The 23,541-nt window shown below is 34.1% G+C and overlaps 2 protein-coding genes across 2 annotated transcripts in view; both read left to right on the top strand.

Annotated features, from left to right (window-relative positions):
• ifnlr1 (interferon lambda receptor 1) overlaps window positions 1-23,541 on the top strand; it is a 676,379-nt gene that overhangs the window by 355,287 nt on the left and 297,551 nt on the right. The window lies entirely within an intron of this gene.
• The window catches only part of LOC306877529 (pleckstrin homology domain-containing family G member 4B-like), a 64,952-nt gene continuing 57,044 nt past the window's right edge, over window positions 15,634-23,541 (top strand). The window contains exon 1 of the mRNA XM_079429336.1: window positions 15,634-15,829. Coding sequence (XP_079285462.1) covers window positions 15,761-15,829 — 69 coding nt within the window. The 5' untranslated portion in view covers window positions 15,634-15,760. The remainder of the gene's footprint in view (window positions 15,830-23,541) is intronic.

The raw sequence follows: 23,541 nt of genomic DNA on the forward strand, positions 1-23,541 counted from the left end.
GATGCAAGATAAAGGACAAAAAGGACATTTTCTGATGCAAAACTAGGGTACTGTGTTTAAATACTGTGTGCATTTGTAAAATAATGCAGTAATGTCACTACAGCTAACTTATTGGACTGTTCTCACTGAACTTGTTTCTGCATTCCTCTGTAGTACTTTTCCATTATAAATTTGTTTGACCATTTTCAATGTAAAATTGTGTGATTCTTCTGCTTTTTTCTCTCTCTTTTTAAAAATATCCCCAGGTTTGTTAATGTTTTTGATCATATTTGAGCATTTTTGCATGCAATGATTTGACCAAACAAGACACTAGAATCAAGTTTTGCCTCAGAAACTGTTTAACGTCTAGTTATATTTGTTAATGGTTTTTGAACATTGTTAAGCATCACTTTTACTAGTGTTTACAGTGATTTGAACAAACACCCTAGTATTAGTTTTGCATGAGAAAATATTTAATGTAGTGTCTCTCTTTTTTTATTTGTCCTTTATCAGAAATATTTTTCCAAAAATATCCCCAAGTTGGTTATTGTTAATGTTTTTATTTGATTTCTTTAATTTTTTTAACACCCTAGTATAAAGTTTTGCATTAGAAAATGTCAAATGTAGTAGTTTCTTTTTATTCGTCCTTTATCAATAATATCTGAAAGGTGATACTTCAGTTTTTATTTTTATTATTTTATTTTAAAAAAATTGTTTAAATATCCCTAAGTTTTGTGTTTTTAGTAGATTCTGAGTTTACTAGTACTCATAGTGAGTTGAACGAACAAAGGTTTTTTTTTTATATATAAATCTGATTAATTATGTGCTTAATTGGAAATCTGAGAGAAAGATGATGCTTCAGCTTTTGATGAAATATAGTTTGTGGTTCCCCTTTTTTTCCTGAACTTTTCAAAGGTCATCAGATGAGTCTGGTCCACAGCTTCTCTAATGGACTCCAAACCCTCCTGAGATATTTACAGTCTTCCTGAAGTGTCTGTTCATTCATCCATCTCTGACTCACTCTCAGTGAATCTTTCAAAGCCCTCGGCGAGTTTGTCCTGCATAAATTCCTCCAGCGTTGGCCTGTAATTTCAGTAGATGAAAGACTGGACTAACTCTAACCCTAACAATCCAGGTGTTTGATACGCAGCTTCCTTCTCTTCCTAAATCACAGACCTGGACTAAATGCCATATTTCACTCCTGTTCACTGGGGAAACGGTGAAGGGAGTATTCATAGTACAGTTAAAAGCAGTAATTCATCCAAAACTGCTCATCCTCATCCTCATGGTTTGACATCATTGCAACTGGTTCTCGTGTTTATCGTGGCGTTTGAAAGTGAAACTTGAGAGGAAGATTTGAAACGCTTCTGTGAAGATCTCTGAATGAATAATAACAGCAATTGCACGAGGGTTAGTCCTGTGAGGTGAATGGTGGAGCTCTGGCAGGTTTTATTGATGTGAAGGAGGAGTTCTGTCTGTAGTTTTGCTCTGGTGTGGAATGAACACCTGGAGGTTGTTTGAGTGTTTCCTGTAATCCATGTGACAATACAGACTGACATCTGCTCTCATCTGGGTTCAGTGAGGACAAGCTATGTGTGTATTCCCACTTCGTTTACTGATCAAAAATACAGTAAAAATGTCAAATATTATTAGAATTTAAAATTGCTGTCTTCTATGTGAATATGTGTTAAAATGTAATTTATTTCTGTGATCAAAGCTGTATTTTCAGCATCATTACTCCAGTCTTCAGTGTCACATGATCTTCAGAAATCATACTAATATACTGATTTACTGCTCAAGAAACATTTCTGATTATTATCAATGTTAAACACAGTTGTGCTGATTAATATTTTTGAGGAAATTGTGATATATTTAATTTTTCAAGATGTCTTTACTGTCACCTGATCAAATTTAATACATCCTTGATTAATAAAACGAAGTATTAATTTCTTTAAAAAAATAATCTTTGACTCCAAATTAAAAAAAAAAAAAACATTTAAAAATTCAGAATTTTGTCACATTAGATGCAAAAATCACCTGCAAACACATGATGCTGAGCTCTTTAAATATATATTATTTTTATTCTTTTTACAATTTTTCAGTGGTCTCTTTGTCTTCACTGGATTTTTGTCTTCTTTTTCAATCATACTTTCTTCATTTTATTAAATGATTTACTAAAAATGCCCCCCCCCCCCCCCCCCCAAAAAAAAGAAATTTGCTTTTGAATTTGTTAGAATTTAAAAATACTAACAAACTGAGTGTGATGATGCTCATCTTTGACCTTCTTTACTGCTCTAATGGCTCAAGATAACGTTCTATAGTAAGCGTGCTCCCTTCAAGGCTTTGGCAGAGACGGTATGGAAGAGAGATGACTGGAGCAGATAGGACGCGAGCGTCACGCCCCGCTGAAGAGCTGTGATGCCTGCAGGATCTCAGACTTATTTTAGCTTTCATGCTTTCCTCAGACCAACCGGAGTGACTGATGAACATGTGGCGTCTGAGCTCGGCGCTCCAGATCAGCGGATGCGAGACCAAACCACAGAGACCGGAGAAAGTGAGCCATGGCTCTCTGTTAGTTTTTATTCATATTTTCAGTTAGTGTTTTATTTTTAAATTTTCTGTTTTAATGTAAATTTTACCTAAAGTTTGAGTAATTTTTTATTATAATTTTTTATATAGTTTTTATTCACTTTTAATTCAGTTTTAGTTAAATTGGGCACATCAATTTAAATTAAATTACAATGAAATATGTTTCTTTGGGTTTCTATGTTATTTTTTATTATAGTTTTTATTAAACTTTTGAGTATTTATTTTTATATTTTTTCTTTTCTTTTCATTTAAATTAAATTATTTAGTTTTTTTTTTTTGTAATTGTTTTTATATTTTTTTATTTACATTTTTAATTACATTGTTTTAATATATTGTTTTATGTTTATATAATCTTATTTTATTTTTATTTCATATTTTGTTTCATTTAGTAATTTTGTTTTTTTATTTTGTTTTATTAGTTTTATTTTTTAAATATGTCTATATAATTTTTATTAATATATATTTCAGTTTTAGTTTAACTTTATTTTAGTATATAAAATTAAAGTAAGAAACTGCTTTGGCAACTAGCTGAAATAAATTGTTAAATATATATATATAAAAATATTAAATATACACTATCAAATATGTTTTCTATAAAAAAAAATTATATAAAAAAAGTTTTTTCCTTTTTTTCTCTATTTCATTTAACATGTATTAAGTTAAAGCAACATTTTAACATTTTAAGTAATAATTTATTGATCATTTTTCTGGTTTTAGTTTTACTTCACTATAATAACCCTGGTGGGTTTCTGTGCTATTTTGTTGCAGCATGTTTTTCTGAAATATCCATTAAGTTTCTCGAGGTTTTCTATTAATTTAAATGTTTTTTTTTTTTTGCATGCCTATTTTGAAAACTTTAACATCTTTAAACATTTTTATGTATTTTGGAGCCACATTTTTATTGTATCCACAAAAGAAAATTGCAGCCAATTCAAATGCATTCATTTCAACACAAACTTTTCACGTGCGATTAATCTCACAAAAATGACAGTATAAAGTACGTACTCCTTCATAGATGTTCATTTTGACTCTGTTGTGACCGTAGGCTGTGTTTACTGACCTTTAACCTCAGTGTTTAGAGGCTTGAACTGTGTGTTTGGGTCAAGTTTTTCTCCTCCATGTGGTCTGTGTGTTAGATCACATTCCCTCAGTAGCAGCTCAGCTGATATCACAGGAGTGTGTGTGTGTGTGTGTGTGTAACGTGAACCCTCGCTTCTCCAGCCACCTGTGCCTATAGAGAAGACAGCAGTCTTTGTGTTCACAGCTCCGTATGTCGACAGGTGCCAGTCTGCTCCTCTGTGCACAAATATGTTTACCACTGCTCACAAGTTTGGAATTATTAATTAGAATGTTTTCATATTAGAATGATTTCTGAAGATCATGTGACTCTGAAGACTGGAGTAATGATGCTGAAAATACAGCTTTGATCACAGAAATAAATTATATTTTAACACATAATCACATAGAAGACACTTATTTTGAATTATAAAAATATTTAAAAAAAATTTACTGTATTTTTAATCAAATTAATGCAGCCTTGGTGAGCAGAAGAGACTTCTTTCAAAAACATTAAAAACATTTGACTGGTAGTGTAAATTGTAGTCTCGTATAGCCATCTGTTAAATGTATTATTATTATTATTATTATTTTGGCTGGTTAGTTTCGTCAGTTAACCCTGATGCTGGTAAATACTATAACTACACCATTTTGGGAACAAAACAAACTGTAATCAAATGCATGTAATGTATTTCTTCATATGGTGACTTTTGCAAGGCCATCAATTAAAACTGAGCAGTTTGAATCACAGTTTGTTTTGTTTATGTGTCATTTATGTATTGTTTATGTAACGTTTAGTGGTGGGTTTATCTGAAATAGTTATTATCACAATAATAGACTGGCGTGGGGAAAAAAAAACTATAAACAAAGCAGAATATAGAGATTTGCAGCCACAAGCAGCAAACCGCTACTTAAGAAACGCATTAGTGATAATACCAGTACTAAGGTCTTTCTTAACTTAAATGCTTTGTTGCTGTTTACTTGCACACCAGCAACTCAAACATAAAAATTAAGCAATGATGTGATAAATATTTGGCCATTTTTAACTAGATTTTGTTTAGAGACGGTAGTTTGGATTGAATTGACCTGTTTAAAATGATTTGTTTGATCGAAAAAAGCAATGATAAAATCAAATATATAAGTATTGTATGTGGAATGCTGTAAAATATCCTGATTTCCTCAGCCATGTGGTCCAGCTGTGGGACTGGCTTCTGTTTTTAATGACCGTCAGTTAGTCGTCTTGTTTGGACTGAGATTGATGAATGTTTGAGTCTGTCCTCACCAAACACTGAAAGTGTGGTTAAATATAAAGCCTGGTCCATTATCTCCTTGTGCTCTAAACAGCGCTTGACCGAGAGGTCGAGTCGTTCCCGTAGAAGGGCATACTGTTTTCTGAATCTATACCTTCATCCTTGACAATCCGCTTCCCAAAATACTCAATACACACTCGGATCGGCCCTCTAGGGAGGAAAATCACCAATGCAGTCTCAGTTGTTTCCTAGATAGATTATATGGAAGCATACGTGTAGCTAAAATCAATTTGAAATGTAATATGCAAACTGGCAATTCTGTATTTAAATTTACATTTTCCCTTTCCATATGTGCAACATTTAGTGCAAAATGAAACTGAAAATTCAATTCTATAATTTAAATTTGCCATTTTTTACACTAGTTTTAATATGCAAATTAAAAACATATTTTAAAGCTTTGCCATTGCCATTTTGCATATTACATTTCAAATTGAATTTAGCTACACGTATGCTTCCATAAGATTAAATACAGCAAATTGAGTCTTCTCAGATATTTCTGCTCAAAATTACCATGCAATTGACTCCTATGGATGTGTAGACACTTAGAACAAATCCATCAAGTCTCTTGAATTACAGAAGAGCAAACTTTAAGCAATAATGACTGTCTTTTCTGATTAAATACAGCGAACTATGTCTTTTCAGAAGGATAAAGCCCCAATAATCCCATATGTGTCAGATTTATACTGTAAAAAATTATTTTTCAAAGTTGTATTATTTATTTATGATTATAGCTTTATTAAGCTTATTGGAGTACGTTTTACAGGAAAATACTATTTCAGGCTTTCTACTACAAAATTGCACATTTAATTCAACATTCTGTTTGTTTCTTTGTAATTGAAATTTATGAAAATTATTTCTACACCATTTTTTATTTTTTTTTCAGTGTTGAGTTTTTTGGAAATATCACAAACTCGTCATGCAACTGACTCTTTTTATTTCTCCTAAGGATTTTATAGGAGAAACATCTGAGACACTTAAATTAACTAATTAATTAATTAAATTAAAGCAAACTTTAAGCATTTTTTTTTTTCGTTGATAGAAAAGTTGAGTCTTCTCTCAGATGTTTCTCCTGGAAATCTCATACCTTTAATATTTGTTTTATTAAGATTATTGGAGCATGTTGTACAAGAAAATACGCTTCAAAATATCATGTTTAATTCATTGTGTTACTTGCATTTCTTTCTAATTTACTGTGAAATTTCTAGCAATTTCTGCATGACATTATTATTTTTTCCCTGTATATAATTTCAGGAAATATCTCAAAATTGTTGTGCAGTTGACTCCATTTGTTTCTATTTTTATTTCTCCTAAGGATTTGTAGAGTAAACATCTGAGACACTGAAATAGCTCTGGCTCTGCAATAATGATTATTTTTTCGAGTCTGTTTCCCAAAATACACTCTCAGATCTAGGAAGGAAAAATCACTAATGCAATCTCTCAGTGATTACATACAGCAAATGAAGACTTTTCAGATGATTCTCCTGAAAAAAACATCCCAGTAAACTCTAATTGTTGCAGGAAAAAGATCTAAATTGCCATGCAATTAACTCCATTTGTTTCTATTTTTATTTCTCGTAAGGAATTGTAGGAGAAACATCTGAGACACTTACATTAAACTGAGCTCCATTAGCTATAGAAGAGCAACTTTTATTATTAAATACTTTAGTAATCCTTCACACACAGGAAAGGTTTTGATATTGCTTTTGAGGAATAATGAGTGTTTTCTGAGTCTGTTTCCCTAAATACACAATACACACTGGTATGGTCTCGGCGTCCTTGGTGGAGTTGTGTCCGTCTGATATCAGGCTTCTGTCTGTGCTTCACACTCCCACAGCAGAGGAGACTGGATTCCCAGACCAGCTGTGTGTGTGTGTGTGTTTTCTCAAGGCCATGTGAGCTGCTCAGAGCACTAATGTGTGTTTCTCTGCTTGACGTCTGCAGACTCACATCCACAGGATCTAGAGAGGATTCACACACTGACCGCTGGATCTAGAGATTCACCTTTGTGAGTACAGTGTGCTTTATGTTCCAGATTCATTGCATAGCTCATGGGATCAGATCTGTATTTTAATGTTGTGTGTAAAACAGAGTTTGATTGGGCGAGTCGTGTTCAGAGATGTTGTAAAATGCTCTTGTGACGAATTATAGCAGTGCACCAAGTCACAGTTGCCTGGCCGATAAATTGTTTATTTATATTATTAATAGTAATACAGTTATTGATTTATTGGACATTGCTGTTGTCATGATTTTATAAAAACAAGAGCCAATTCAGCTCTTGTGTTAAACTTAAGAAATGTGTGTGTGTGTGTGTGTGTTTTTAATGTTTTTGAAAGTCTCTTCTGCTCACCAAGGCTGCATTTATTTGATGGAAAATACAGTAAAAATTGTGAAATATTATTGTAATCTTAAAAACTGTTTCTTATGTGAATATGTGTTAAAATATAATTTATTCCTGTGATCAAAGCTGTATTTTCAGCATCACTACTCCAGTCTTCAGAGTCACATGATCCTTCAGAAATCATTCTAATATGCAGATCTGCTTCTCAAGAAACATTTCTCATTATTATCAATGTTGAAATCAGTTGTGCTATTTTTGATATTTTTGTGGAAACTATGATACATTTTATTTTTCAGGATTCTTTGATAAATAGAAAGTTCAAAAGAACAAAGTTTATTTGAAATAGAAATCATTTGTAACATTAGAAATGTCTTTAATGGCACTTTCAATCACTTTAATGCATCCTTACTGAACAAAAATATACATTTCTTTAAAAAAAACTTACTGACCCCCAAATGCTGGTAACTCTAGAGTAGATGTCTTTCTCTCAGAAGCAGAAACTGATGCAAGATTGGAGACTTGCCCTGCATCCCTATGCGCATATTATCCACCCTATCTGCCCTAAATAGTACTGAACATTACTAATATCACATAGAATTTAGGACGGATAGTGTGCACATTGGGATGCAGGCCGAGTCTCCATTGAAATCACATTGCTTTTTGATTTTTAAGAGAAAGCATCTCATGTGTGAGGTTTCTTTCCTGTGGCCTGTGATGCATTTAGACGTATAACTTTAGGCAGCGGATGACTGACAGCAGCTTTGAGGGACTGCAGGGTTTTAGTGGTCAGGATGAGTGTGGCAGCACAGGAAGGGTGCAGTAAAGCGCGGGTGGGCTGCAGTGAGATCAGGGCGTCACATTCCTCAGCAGGGTGAGCGTGTGTGACGTCAGACTGACTCCACGCCTGTCAATCACAGAGACGTGCATGCCGTCTCATTCAGGTCAAAATATGTGAACCATCCGAATCAGAGCGCTGAAACACGGGCCGTGACGTTATGTTTATTTTACGCACGCTGCTGCAATTATATGTTGTAGGTAAAACTCAATTTCTGAGTGAAAATTGTTCCACCAAGAACCAATTGTTTTTGTCAGCAAACATCGGCATCATCTGTTTAATTTGCAGCATTTTCTAGTTTTGAATTAAAGAGGTGCTGTTTCAATATGATATAATTAGAACAAGATTATTATCGTAAACTACATTAATGTAAAAAATTTTTATTGATATACATCTAAAATTAATTAAATGAATAAATAAAAAATTATGAAATATTATTAAATAGATTTAAATAAAAATAACCTAAACTAAACAAAATTTAGAAATGTTGCCTTGGCTATAAATATTAAATATTATAATTATTAAAATAGACTTAAACTAAGTGAAATTAGAAATGTTTCCTTGGCTACTAATTAAAATAAGTTCAGTTTGAAGTGCTAAAATAAATAATAAAAAAATTTATTTATATAAAAAATCTAAAATACAACTTAAGTAAAACTAAAACTGAATTAAAAATAAATTAAACCTGAATAGTAATATAGAACAAAACTAATGAATATTACAAAATTACGTAACAAAATTATTAGAAATTAAACTATAATTAAAATGAAAATTTAATGAGTATATATATATATATATATATATATATATATGTGTGTGTGTGTGTGTGTGTGCGTATGTATGTATGTATGAAAATTTGTCAAAATAAAACGAATAAACAATAAAATTATTTTGTAATTATTTATATTTTATTTCTCAAGTTATTTGCAAAATATTCAGACAAATGCAAATACATTTAAAACTTAAAATATAAAAATACACCTAATTAAAAATATTAATTAAAACAATGACTAATAGGCCTACTAAATTTACACTGAAGCCGCTACCATAATTTTCATGTTTCTTTCTTTAGAATTTAGCGTTAAATATGACCAGGATGAGTTCCTGATAGCTCTCATTAAATTCCCTCATATAGTCATGGTCTCATTCTCTTCAGGAGGCGAATTAGAATAAAATGCAACTAATAATCTCATTTTATGGATTCGCTTGGTTGTTTTAAAGATGCTGTCAGATGTTTGGATGGAGAGCTGTTTTCTGCTTCTGTGGGCACGGGCTGTTTATCGCACACATGAGTTATGATTATGGGAAAGCGAGCAGGGCTGCTGTGGCCGTCATCTGGCTAATTTATGTTAGATGTGTTATCAGCTGCTGTCACCGGGGAGGCTCTAATCGGTTTCTCTGCATCTCACAAAATGGGCTTTCTAAGTTTGAAGAAAGTATTTTGAGATATTTTCAGCAGTTGCTTTTGAAAAACAGGAAGCAACATGTTGATGGCAGATCTGTGTGTTTTTATTCCTCTTCATACCTGTTTGCACAAATACAATAATGTTCAATATGCTGCTGTGAAATTACGAAATGCGCCGAAAACTGCAAAGAGACAGATTTAGCAGGACTTTAACTTTATAATGGTTCATATTTTCATTCTTGGTTGAGTTCTTTGCCTGATAGTTTGAGAGAAAATCACCTTGCACAGCCTTGAACTGAACAGCTTGATTCAATTCAATTCAAGTTTATTTGTATAGCACTTTTTACGATACAAATCGTTGCAAAGCAGCTCTACAGGGAATTAAGTTTCCACAATATATTTATATATTGCAGAACCTTAATATATTTAACTTATGGCAAAATTTGGTAATTCTGTATGTTGTCTGAGCGTTGGCATCCTCTGAGGTCCTCTGAGGGGTTGGCATTATCTTTTCTCAGGTGTTCGGCCATCTCAGATCATTTAAGGGCTGGATCCAGACTGAAGCTTCTGTAATTCCTAGTTACCACGGGATGTTAATCAACAGAGAAACAAATAGAGACATAATTAGCATAGCTGCTGTTCCATCTAAGCGAAAATTATTTGTTCAACCCAAGCTAAAGAATAATAATAATGTACATTTGATCAGATATAACTGCAGTACAAGATTATAAGATGCATTATGTGAATGCTTGGCTAAAGAGATGTGTCTTTAATCTAGATTTAAACAGAGAGAGTGTGTCTGAACCCCGAATGTTATCAGGAAGGATATTCCAGAGTTTGGGAGCCAAATGTGAAAAAGCTCTACCTCCTTTAGAGGACTTTGCTATCCTAGGTACTACCAAAAGTCCAGAGTTTTGCGACCTTAGGGAGCGGGTTGGATTGTAGCGTGATAGAAGACGAGTTAGGTACGCAGGAGCTAAACCATTTAGGGCCTTATAGGCAAGTAATAATATTTTGTAAATGATACGGAACTGAATAGGTAGCCAGTGCAGAGACTGTAAAATTGGGGTAATATGATCATATTTTCATGACCTGGTAAGAACTCTAGCCGCTGCATTTTGGACTATCTGTAGCTTGTTTATTGAAGATGCAGGACAACCAGCTAGCAGTGCATTACAATAGTCCAGTCTAGAGGTCATGAATGCATGAATAGCTTTTCTGCATCAGAAACAGGTAGCATGTTTCGAAGCTTGGCAATGTTTCTAAGATGGAAGAATGCTGTTTTTGTAACATGGGAAATATGATTTTCAAAGGACAAGTTGCTGTCTAATATAACACCCAGATTTTTGACTTTAGAGGACGTAACAGTACATCCGTCTAGTTGCAAATTGTAATCAAGAGATTCTGTGTACTGTTTTTTGGTCCAATAAGTAATATCTCTGTCTTATCTGAATTTAATAGGAGGAAATTATTGGTCATCCAATCTTTTACATTTTTCACACAATCTATTAGTTTAGATAGTTTAGAAGTTTCATCTGGTCTTGTTGAGATATATAGTTGAGTATCATCAGCATAACAATGAAAACTAATCCCGTATTTTCTAATAATATTACCAAGAGGCAACATGTATATTGAAAATAGCAGAGGACCTAGGACAGATCCTTGTGGTACTCCATACTTTACTGGTGATAATTGAGATGACTCTCCATTTAAATGAACAAAGTGGTAGCGATCGGACAGGTAGGATCTAAACCATCTTAAAGCCTGCCCTTGAATACCAGTATAGCTTTGTAATCGATCTATGAGTATATCATGGTCTATAGTGTCGAACGCAGCACTAAGATCAAGTAAGCCTTGGTCTGAAGCAAGAAGCAAGTCATTTGTAATTTTAACAAGTGCAGTTTCTGTGCTACGGTGAGGCCTGAAACCTGACTGAAATTCTTCATAGAGATCCTTTTTTTTGCACAATTGAGCAGACACAAGTTTTTCTAAAATTTTAGACATAAACAGAAGATTTGAAATGGGTCTGTAATTTGCCAGTTCATTAGAATCTAGTTGTGGTTTCTTAATAAGAGGCTTAATAACCGCCAGCTTGAATGGTTTTGGGACGTGACCTAAAGATAACGATGAGTTAATAATATTGAGAATCGGTTCTTCTGCTACAGGTAACAACTCTTTCAGTAGTTTAGTGGGTACAGGATCTAATAAACACGTTGTTGGTTTAGATGCACTGACAAGTTTATTTAGCTCTTCCTGTCAGCAGCTTGATGTACCAAAGCAGTGACTGTAGATTAGACGGCTACTGTGTAGATTCTCTAGTGCTACTTCACCTCTTAACTTAAGAGCTACTAGATAAGATGAGTAAAATGCATGCACTGCATGTTGGTCTCGTCTGTAAGATACTTTAAGGAAACTGCAATTGAGTGCGACAGTGTTCTCCTATTCATCCATATTGGTTTAAACCTGGAACTGAACCGACGCGATCTGAGATGAATCACAACATTAGGTTTGTTTCAGCAAAAATGTACAAGACTGAATTAGCTCTTCATCCCATAAAGCATTGTGAATTCAAATCAATTCAATACTATTAATTATAGGTATGAAATACGTTATATATAATTATATATATATATATATATATATATAATTTTTTAATTAATTAAAATTCGATTTTTATTTCAATTAATTAATTCAATGTTATTGATTGTATGTATAAAATACTATATATATATATTTCATTTGCAATGCATGTATATGTGTATTTATTTATATTTTATTGCATAAGTTTATTGCAAAATATTCAGACACATTACAAATAAATGTTCAAGAGTTTACGAAGAATGGCACAATTGCATCATTTGCAGTGCTGAGATCTTTTAGTGTGATTCCTGTTTCAATAATTACAGTATCTTTTCTGATTCCCTTTGTTCTGGTGAATCTTCAGGTTTATATGTAATTTACATTTATATTTGTATTTAGGCATGTAGCAGAAGCTTCTATCCAAAACGACTTGCAAAAGAGGAGGAACAAAGCAGTTCATCAAAGCACTACATGTAGTTCTTCTGCAGGAGTTGGACAATTAAAACTTAATTTTGTAAAATATGAAGTTGATGTGCAATGGCATAATTTAACTGTATATCTGGCTAAACAAGTGACTAAACAATCTTGAGTTAGTCTTGACCTGCAGTGTGAAGAACAGCCCTCTAGTGGAGAACAGGATGGTGGCTTTAGACTGGATGCCTGAAGAGATACCAGATCAGTGTTTATTAAAATCCTTAAATACCGCCATCAGATACCAGAGGCTTTTCCTGAGTTCTATGTTTTTGTGTGTGTACACAAATTTATCTAGTGCAATGTCATTATAGTGATTTTCTCATTGCATTTACATTTATGCATTTGGCAGATTTTATCCAAAGTGACTTAAATTGCATTCAATGTCTACATTTGGTCAGTTCATGCATTCCCTGGGAATCGAACCCATGACCTACTGTTTGAACTGGCAGAATAGTTCAGCATTATTTACTCATCCTGATATCTGTAAGAGTCTTCATGCAGATCCTGTAGCTCAAACAGTGGCGCAAGGTTGTGGGTTCGATACCCAAGTAATGCATGAACTGATAAAATGCATGCATTGAATGCAGTGTAAGTTGCTTTGGATGAAAGCATCTGCCAAATGCATAAATGTGACCCTGGAGCACAAAACCAGTCTTCAGTCGCTGGGGTATATTTGTAGCAATAGCCAAAAATACACTGTATGAGTCAAAATTATAAATTTTTCTTTTATGACAAAAATCATTAGGACATTAAGTAAAGATCATGTTCCATGAAGATATTTTGTACATTTCATACAGTAAATATATCAAAACTTCATTTTTGATTAGGAATATGCATTGCTAAGAACTTCATTTGAACAACTTTAAAGGCGATTTTCTCAATATTTAGATTTTTTTGCACACTCAGATTCCAGATTTTCAAATAGTTGTATCTCAGCCAAATGTCCTATCTAACAAACCATACATCAATGGGAAACTTATTACTCAGCTTTCAGATGATGCATAAATCTCAATTTTAAAAAATTGACCCTTATGACATGGTTTTGTGGTCCAGGGTCACATATGTGAATGTTTCTGAACTGTTTCTTAAATGGGTCATCCGCTCGTTTCGATTCAAATGACAACACAATGAAGAACCTTGGCAAATATTTACAAAACACATTATGATATCAGCTAAACCAGACTTAAATCCTAGTTAATCTCACATGTGAATGAGACACAATGATGTCATGTGACCAATGCTGCGTGTCAAGAATCCAGCTCTTCTAAATATAGCCTAACATGATTAGCCACAGTACACTGGCTCCTCTGTTTAACGTGATTTTCTGGGGTTAACGTGATCTGGTGGAGGTCTGGCGGATCTTTAGGGTGGTAATGGACGACTCTGACATGTTTGGAGTTACACATTCCATGGCAGTGTGTGGACATGTTCACGCTTTCTACTCGCTCGGTGCAGGTGTGCCACACGCAGCTCTAGTTGATTGAGTTAACTTACTCGGTGGTTGCTCAGTTAAGTGTGATTATTGTGTGTGTGCAAAGAAATCAAAATCTTGATTTCTACTAAGTTGAAAAAAGTGAACAAACTCCGTAATTAAGTTAGTGTAATTGAGTTTTATGAGTTCTTCTTGCTTGTTAGGGTGTGTAACTGGCAAATAACCTATGATTAGGGTTTTACTGAAGATATTTCCATGAAAACCCAGTTTTGCTCAGTTGTTGCTCTTTTATTGACTTTCACTTATATCAACTTTTATCTATCTTTAAATAGATCTGTTCTGCATTTTCTTTCAAATGTTGATTTTTAGATTCTTATAAGAAGCATTTACAGCTTTTTTTATTTTTTTAAAGGCAGAAACGGGCTTCCATGCCATTCAGTCTTATTTCTGCCAAGGAAAACCAATTGCGATATAAAAAATATTTTTTTCTTTCATATGTAAAATTTTTGATTCTTATGTGAAATATTACTAGAAAAATTTTAATATTTAAAAAATATATATAAATATTATAAAATATATATAAAAATTAAATTATAAGAATAACATAAGACTTAAGAGTCTAAAAATAGAAAATAAAATATATTTTTTTCTTTCTTGTGTTAAATTTTACACTCTTATGTGAAATATTTAAAACTTAATTTAGTCTCCATATGTTGTCCATTTAATTTCACTGCTGTCATTGCGAAAAAATTGCTGTATTTATGATGTAAAAGAGCATCAATTGAGATGAAAATAGATCTGTTCTGAATTTTCTTTCAAATGTTGATTTTTAGATTCTTATAAGAAGCATTTACAACTTAAGGGTCTCTGTTTGCTCTGTTTGCGTTTTAGGGTGACACCTGAAGCCTTTGTGTAATGCATTATAAAGGTTTTCATAATGCACATTTTAATGCATTATATCTTATCATAAATAATTGTAACCGTACATTATATTTGCAGATTACTTGTTACGTGTGTTTTAATGCATTATGCTTTCTAAATGTGTAACAGAAAATAGATTAGTATTATAATGTATTTCTAAAATGCATTATAAGGTGCATTAAATACTTTTTAATAGCAATGAATAGATAAGTATTGTAATGTATTCATAAAATGCACTAAAAGATAGTTTTTAATGCATTACATTTAAAGGCTTCAAGCACTTTTGTTTGTTTGTTTTGCACGGCTTTATGGTCTGCTAGTGTGTGTCAGCTCTAGTTTTTGGATTAGCGAGATTGAGCGCAGGACTATTGTAGTCGAGTGACCCGAGCCGCCGATGGCATGCTGATGTCTTCTTTTTTCTGTTCTCCCTCCTTCTTTTCCAAAAGCGACAGCATAAACTGAAACTCTAGTCCATTTGTTTTGTCAGGACAAAGAGGGGGGAGGCTCCAGCCGCTGGAGAGTAGGGGGTAGTAAAGGTTTGTTTCCCTGCAGGGCACTTGTGGGACGGGGGTGTTGTTGTGCCTGTGTGCAGCTCAGATGTGTGTTTTCTCAGCGCTAAAGGAAATTGCATCAGTATGCATTATCCAGCTGGGAGAGGCCACAGGAGGAGGGCCGTCTCTCTCTCTCTCTCTCTCTCAATCCTCCCACTAGAGCAGACACACACCGGCAGACCCAGTCATGGGTGCAGAGGAGACCAATTACTCTCTGCATGGACTTACACTGGATTAATCCTATTTATTTATTTGCATATTTATGGTTTTTCTACTGTCTCGAGCCCTGAATGCGGACGAGGAGCACTATGCACTCCAGAGTAAAGTCGAGGAGCTGCGATAATTACCTGAGTATAAAGGTAAGCGGGTCGCGTTTGACATCCTTTATGAATCACACAGGTATCGTTGCTACGCTTTCAGCTGAACTTTAAATGAAGAAAGCATTCACTACTTTCCATTGGATTGTGATTGTCCTATGAAACAGGGAAATGTCTTTCCTTATAGCAAGGCTATTATAATTAACTCACCGTAAAACCATAAATAAAAACACCTTTGTTACTTTAAATAAATGTTAAGTGAAATAATGTAAAATAGTTAAAAATGTGCACTTATTTTATTACAGCTCCAAGTTTTATTTCCAAGTTCCCAGCTTGATGTGCTAAAATACCTAAAACTAAAACTCAAATAAAATTAATAAAAAACTTTAGAGACATAAAAAAAAACAGAAGCACACAACAAAATTACTAAAACTTTAATTAAAATTAACATGAAAGTAGTACATTTAAAAAATAATTTTTATGCAAAATATTAACAAAAACTATGATAATACTGAAATAAAACTGCATGGTAAAATTCGCTTACAAAAAATACTGTGACTGTACTGTGGTATATTTACATTAATTCATTAGTAGAGGCTTTTATCCAAATTGACTTCCAAATGAGGAAATACCATGGTGCCTTTTCAGTATATACACCATCATAACCATATTTAGATGACATTTTGGATGTTTTTTGGGGGTTTAAAAGACTCTTAATATTCAGTAATATTTCAATCTTACTACATTGAAACTGTTAGATGAGAACAAAACCTGAACTGAATCAATCTGAATAACAACACCAAGCTGAACTGAACTTGTTTCATAATTGTTCAGCTTAGTTATTGAACTGAATTGAGCCGAATAATGGCACTGTTGTCATTTTAGAGCTGTTTTATAGCAGAATTTGGATAGAATTTGTTGTTTGTGGAGGTTAGTCTTTAAGCACAGTGTTACCAACCTGTTTTTAACTCAACCTGTTTGGTAATGAGTGGCATTAGGACTGGCTTTAGTCTTTAGTGCTGTAATCCAGACATCATGGGAGCGGCGTCTTGAATTGATCCCTCAATTACAGCACTTTAACTCTTCTCGTAATCACCGATCGTTTGCCGTGTCACAGCAGGCTCGCCGTGTGTGTGTGTGTGAGCTCTGAGTTTGCTCTGTGTGTTTGTGTCATCGCTCAGAGATTCTCTACAGAACCTGTTTGAGAGCAGCTGCGTGTGGCTTTTGTCCTCAGTGAGTCGATGGACATTCCTTCTGTAGACGTCAACCTGTTCGACAGCTGCCAGTCACATCAGGTGCGCTGTTTACAGACTGCTTTCAAAATGATGGATTTAGCCAGAGACGGCACCATTATTCAGACATTCAGCTGATGATATGCAAATAATTGTAGTTAATAATTGTAAGCTTAACACACAGACACAATTATAATAATTATAGTAATATTAATTATAATAATTGAATAATAAAATTGTAATAATAAATAAAATAATAAAATACTGTAAATAATATAATATTTATTTGAAAGAAAATAATAAAATTGTAAATAAAAAAATATACATAAAAAATATTATTTATTTGGTGTATTCTTTTTCTTTTGGACTTAGTTCTCTTAATTCACACTGTTCAATTAATTAGATTAGATTAGATTAGATTAGATTAGATTAGATTAGATTAGATTAGATTCAACTTTATTGTCATTATGCAGAGTACAAGTACAGAGCTAATGAAATGCAGTTAGCATCTAACCAGAAGTGCAAGAATATAGAGTTTTATATACATATAAGTGCAGAGTAAGTGAAGATATGATTTACAGAATGTACAGTGTACAGAGCAGAGTATATACAGAATATAAATAGGAATGCAATGTAGGGATTGTATGTACATTATGAACAGCAATGTGGGATTATATATACACATTATGAACAGCAGAGACGTGAGAACAGTGGTAATAAATAAATACAGCTGGATGAGTGTGTGCAAGTATTGATAGAACAATGTATTCTATGCAAAATAACAGTAGTGCAATATTTTATAGAAATAGTTTACTGTGCTTTGTACAGTAACAACTTTAGACAGTTTATAGTGTAATAACTTTAACAATGTGCAGTCTGTGCAAAATATGAGTAGTGCAAATGCATGTGTGTAAAGTACTGTGACCAGTGCAGTAATAAGCAGGTGCAGGTTAGATTGGTGGTGTAGCGTTCAGAAGTGTCACAGCCTCGGGGATGAAGCTCTTCCTGAGCCTACTAGTGCGAGAGCGTAGGCACCTGTAACGCCTGCCGGATGGAAGGAGGGTGAAGAGTCCATGGTTAGGGTGAGAGGCATCCTTGATGATGTTTCTTGCCCTGCCCAGACAGCGCTTATGATAAATGTTCTCAATGGAAGTTAACTGGGTGCCGGTGATCCGTTGAGCAGTTTTCACCACCCGCTGGAGTGCTTTGCGGTCAGATGCGGAGCAATTGCTGTACCATACTGAGATGCAGTTCGTGAGTATGCTCTCAATGGTACAGCGGTAGAATTCCACAAGGATCCTGGGATTCAGGTGAACTTTCTTAAGGCTCCTTAAGAAGTAAAGGTGCTGCTGTGCCTTTTTGACCAGAGTGGAGGTGTTATGGGACCAGGTGAGGTCATCAGAGATGTGGATGCCAAGGAACTTGAAACTCGACACACGCTCCACTACAGCTCTGTTGATGTAGATGGGTGTGTGTGCATGATTCCTATTCCGCCTGAAGTCCACAATGATCTCCTTTGTCTTCTGGGTGTTTAGTTCTAGATTGTTGGTGGCACACCACACAGCCAGGTGCTGCACCTCATCCCTGTAGGCTGACTCATCGTCATCCTTGATCAGACCTACCACCGTGGTGTCATCTGAAAATTTGATTATGGTGTTGGAGCCATAAACAGGAACACAGTCATGGGTGAAGAGGGAGTACAGGAGAGGGCTCAGTACGCAGCCCTGTGGCATGCCGGTGTTCAGGGTGATGATGGAGGAGGAGAGGTTATCTAACTTAACGGACTGAGGTCTGTTAGTCAGAAAATCTAGAATCCAATTGCAGATGGGTGTGCTGATTCCAAGCTGGCTGAGCTTGGAGATCAGCTTGGAGGGGATTACTGTATTAAATGCAGAACTGAAATCTATGAACAGCATTCTCACATGTGTGTTTTGACTGTCCAGGTGGGTGAGGGCAGAGTGAAGCGCTGTTGAGATGGCGTCCTCTGTTGACCTATTGTGGCGATAGGCAAATTGGAATGGGTCTAGTGTAGCAGGGAGACAGGATTTTAAGTGGGATGCAACCAGTTTCTCAAAACACTTGGCAATGATGGGGGTGAGTGCAACAGGACGGAAGTCGTTAGGGACCGAAGCAGTGGAGTGTTTCGGTACTGGTACGATGGTGGAGGTTTTGAAGATAGTGGGGACAGTTGTTTGGGCCAGGGACAGATTGAAAATGTCCGTGAAGACCTCAGCTAGCTGCTCCGCACAGGCTTTAAGCACACGAATACTGCAAACCTGAATACTGTAGTATAATAAAACAATAGATTTTTATTATTATCATCATATTGAATATTATTCTACGTAAACGATTGTATTCTTTAATATATAATAATAAATATTCAAGTAGACTATTATGAATATATTTATAAATTCAAAATATAAATATTAATTATATATATATATAAATTCATTCTATATAAACATTATTCAGATTTTATTATATAAAAATTATATTTATTTATTTATCCTTCATTGCTTATGAAATAAGTCCTTAAATGTTTGTCTAATGTGCTGTATGTATTTATTAAATATGTATTTATTTTCTTTTTTGAACTGTATAGCACCTGACATGTTTAACCCATATTATGCATTTCAGGATTAATTGTAAACTGAATTATACTCTAAATTAAAATAAATAAATAAATGTTTTATCAAATTAAAAAGAAAATAAATTAAATAGAAAAAAAACTCCTTAAATTACTTGATGCATTTGTAAATTGTTTTGGATAAAACCATCAGCTAAGTGAATATATGTAAGTATATTTTTGTTTATTTTTAGAAAAGCAAAGCAAGCCTGTAAACTGTTCAGGAAGCTTTCTGATGTCTTCACAGATGTTTTTTAAATAGTCGGTTCAGTTTAGCATCAAGTATCTGAGTCGTCAGACCCCTGCTCTCGGCCCATTGTGTTTTTCTCCTCTATAATCCTGCATTTGTCCTCAGACGCTCTGGAGAGATGTTAACACTGCTTTGACACCTGCATGTATGAGGCGGCTCTCAGTAACCTGTGCTCTCTGTCCTGTTTCACGTACTTCATGCTCCGCTGGAGAGCTGGTGCATGAGCCTTTGTCTTCCTGACCCGCTAAACGCACCGGAGAAAGCCAGGAGTTCACACGCGGTTTGTTTAGAGCGGCTTTGTTTGGTGAATCACAGCTTAGTTGCTGTATGTTTGCATTGCAGTAAAAGGTGTCTAAGTGCAGCTCAGGTCAATTAGAGCATCAACAATGGAAACGATTTGTTAAAACTGCATTTTTAGTGATTTGTTCAGGGTTCCCACAGTCTTGGAAAAACTTTAAATTGTGGTTTCCAGGCTTGTAAAAGTCATAGAAGTCAATGAAACCTTAAAAAGTCATACTAATTTCCATATTGAATATCAGTTTTATATTTATATATTTTTTTTTTTGTTAGTTTTTTTGTTTTACATTGTCAAATAAATACATTTTGATCAAATAAATGCAGTCTTGATAAAAATAAAAAAAAGTGATTTATTCCAAACTTTTGTATTATTGGGTTTGTAAGTCTGGTCACTTAAAAAAAAAAAAAGTAAACCTTCCTTAATGAGCTGCATGAATTTGGTGCAAATGATGTGTTGCGGTTGAGGATATGAGTGTGAGCAATATCTGAATCTGTAGAATCTGTAGTCGTGTGGTTTTGCAGCAGATGTCCATCTGTTTTAATAGAGCGGCAGTGAGCCACCTGGAATCCACGTCGTTTAGATATAATTATGGGTCCGGGTCTGATCCGTCACCATAAACACCATCAAAGAGGGCAGATCCTCCCAGATCCCACACACATCTCCTCTGAGCCACACTTGTGCTTTGGCTGCTATTAAAAGCTCTTTTACTGGCTTCAGCCAGGTGAAATAACTTCTTCAAGGTTATGGAAATGCATCAGAAGCTCTCCTTCTGCCCAGTCTTATTTAATCTTTCATCTTCAAAGCCACACTTATCTCCAGCTCTCTTAAAGTCCTCCATCCAGCGCTGTATGTTTAGTCTTCTCAGGCTTTAAAACTGGTGTTTTGGGTGGGTGCATTGAGATTGATATGCAGGCCATCCGGAATACAGCTTATAGTTTAGACCATCGCTAAAGTTTTCAGGTTAAAACATGTTGAAAAGATCTTCAAGCCCGGGCCGGTCTTCAGACTCCACTCGTACCAGAACCCTCAAACCCAATTCATTAATCTTTGAACAGGAAGTCAAAATAAAAGGTTATTTAGTAGGGGTGTATATATTTGAATATGTAATGAATATATTTGAACAAATGCATGTATCTAAAAAAAAAAAAAAAAAAAAAAGGTTTAGTACTGTCTTAAAATGTACATATTAAAATAAGATATAAAAATAAAAAAATGAATACAATAAAATTCTCTCTCTCTCTCTCTCTCTCTATATATATATGATTGACTATAATTTTAATAAAATGTAAAATATATAATTTTCTAATTTAATCTAATTTCATTATTTTATCCAGTTCATATTATTTTATTAAATTTAACATATACTGTCTCTGTGTGTGTGATTTAAATATGTATATATTCAAAATATTATAGAATTTATTTATGCATATATTTTCAAAATGTTGTTTGGTATGGTGTGCATTTATATTTACAAACATTTATGTAAAAAACTTAAATATATAATAATAGAATAAATAAATATATAAACATTTAGTAATTTTTTGGGAAAAATGCATATCTTTATCTACACCTTCGAGCTCATGCTGTCTCAGCGAGTATAAACCAGGCTCTACCCACGAAGCGGATAGCGGGTAATACAAGCAATTTAGGAAGCATTTCGCAACTGCAGCGTATGAAATACCAAACTGAGCAAAATTATGATATCGTACCATACCGGTACTTTTCCAGTACCGGTATACCGCGCATCCCTACTCTGTTGTCTATATGCTCATCATTAGTCTCGTGAAGCCGTTTTCATATTGCTGTTCACTCAGCAGTTGATGCTCAGGAAATGCTCCAGCACAGCCACCGCATGTAACTTTTAACAAGATTCACTTGTTTGAAACACGCTGAATTATATTAACATTTACTATATAACCATTATTTTGCCAATAAACATCTAAATAAATACATCTCTATTGAAATTAATTATTTATTATCTCCGCAAGCGATCGCAGTTTGAGTATAGTTCTGTGTAACGTTAAATGCATAGATAAACCGCGATGTCAGCAGGCATTTCATAATCTAGAATGACGATGTTTTGTTTGTTAAAGCCTATTTCAATATTCCAGAGAATATCATTCAGTGAATTAACATTATCCAGTGAATTATTCTTCACTCTTTAGCCTATTTATAAACCTACTAAAACTGTAGTTTAAAATGAAGTCCTGTCCTTTATTGTCTCCATTTGAAAACATTAGACATCATTTTGCTTATTGTTATTATCAGTGTTGCTGATGATGCTTTTTATAAATAAAATGTTTTTATTGTTGTAATATGACGATTAAATTTGACATGAAAGACTGTTAATTTTCAACCTTTTTTGTTGTTGTTAAGGAGGAAAAACCAAATTGAAGTATGGACTTCACTCAGTTATTTATTTAAATTTACTTAAATAAATAAATATCGGTTCTACATATCGGTTATCGGGAACATAAACATGCAAATAATTGGTATCTGTATCAGTTATAAAAAATCTATATCGGTCGATCACTAGTAAATATATGCATGTTAATACATGTAAATATTTTCAAAATATATACTGTACGTGTGTGTCTTTATATATACATAATAAATATACACAGTACACATATATTATATAAACAAAAACGTTTATTTTGGATGCGATTAATTGTTGCCCAGCACTAGTATATATAAATACACTTGCAGTATATATTTTGAAAATATTTACATGTATTTACATGCATATGTGTATATTTAATATATAAACATAACATTTTTCTTAAATATAAACATGCAAGTGTGTGTATTTATATATACATAATAAATATACACAATACACACACACACATATTATGTTAATAAATATATAAATAAACTATAAATATATATATATAAGCTTTGCAAGGGCCCTGTTACTCAGTTGGCAGTCTTGAGTCATGCGGCCTGAGGCTTTGGAGGCTCCTGACAGTCCTGAGGCCCCGAGGCCCATAATCCTGTCCTGCCCAAGCTGCTATTTTGTAGCCTGCCACAGTAACCTAAAAAAGCACCGTTAAACGACGTTAGAAATCATGTTGCCTTTCCTCCCATTGTTAGCCTTTCCTCCAAACGGCGGTTCTGCTCTTCCCTGTAGTTGGAGCGCTGATTATTCTTGAGTGATTGAGTTTCCTAGAGCACCAATAAAGACTTTCTGCAGGAGACCCAAACAATGGCTGCCCTGTGGAGGAGTGACCGCATGTGGACGGCACATTGTCATTGTCTAATACAAGGCCAACAGAGCAGAACAAACAGAGAGAGTTAGAGTCAGAGCTTTGCTGGGGATTTTTCCTGGGCTTTTCCCATCTGCAG

The sequence above is a fragment of the Barbus barbus genome (genome assembly GCF_936440315.1).
Source record: "Barbus barbus genome assembly, chromosome: 12".
Lineage (NCBI taxonomy): Eukaryota > Metazoa > Chordata > Actinopteri > Cypriniformes > Cyprinidae > Barbus > Barbus barbus.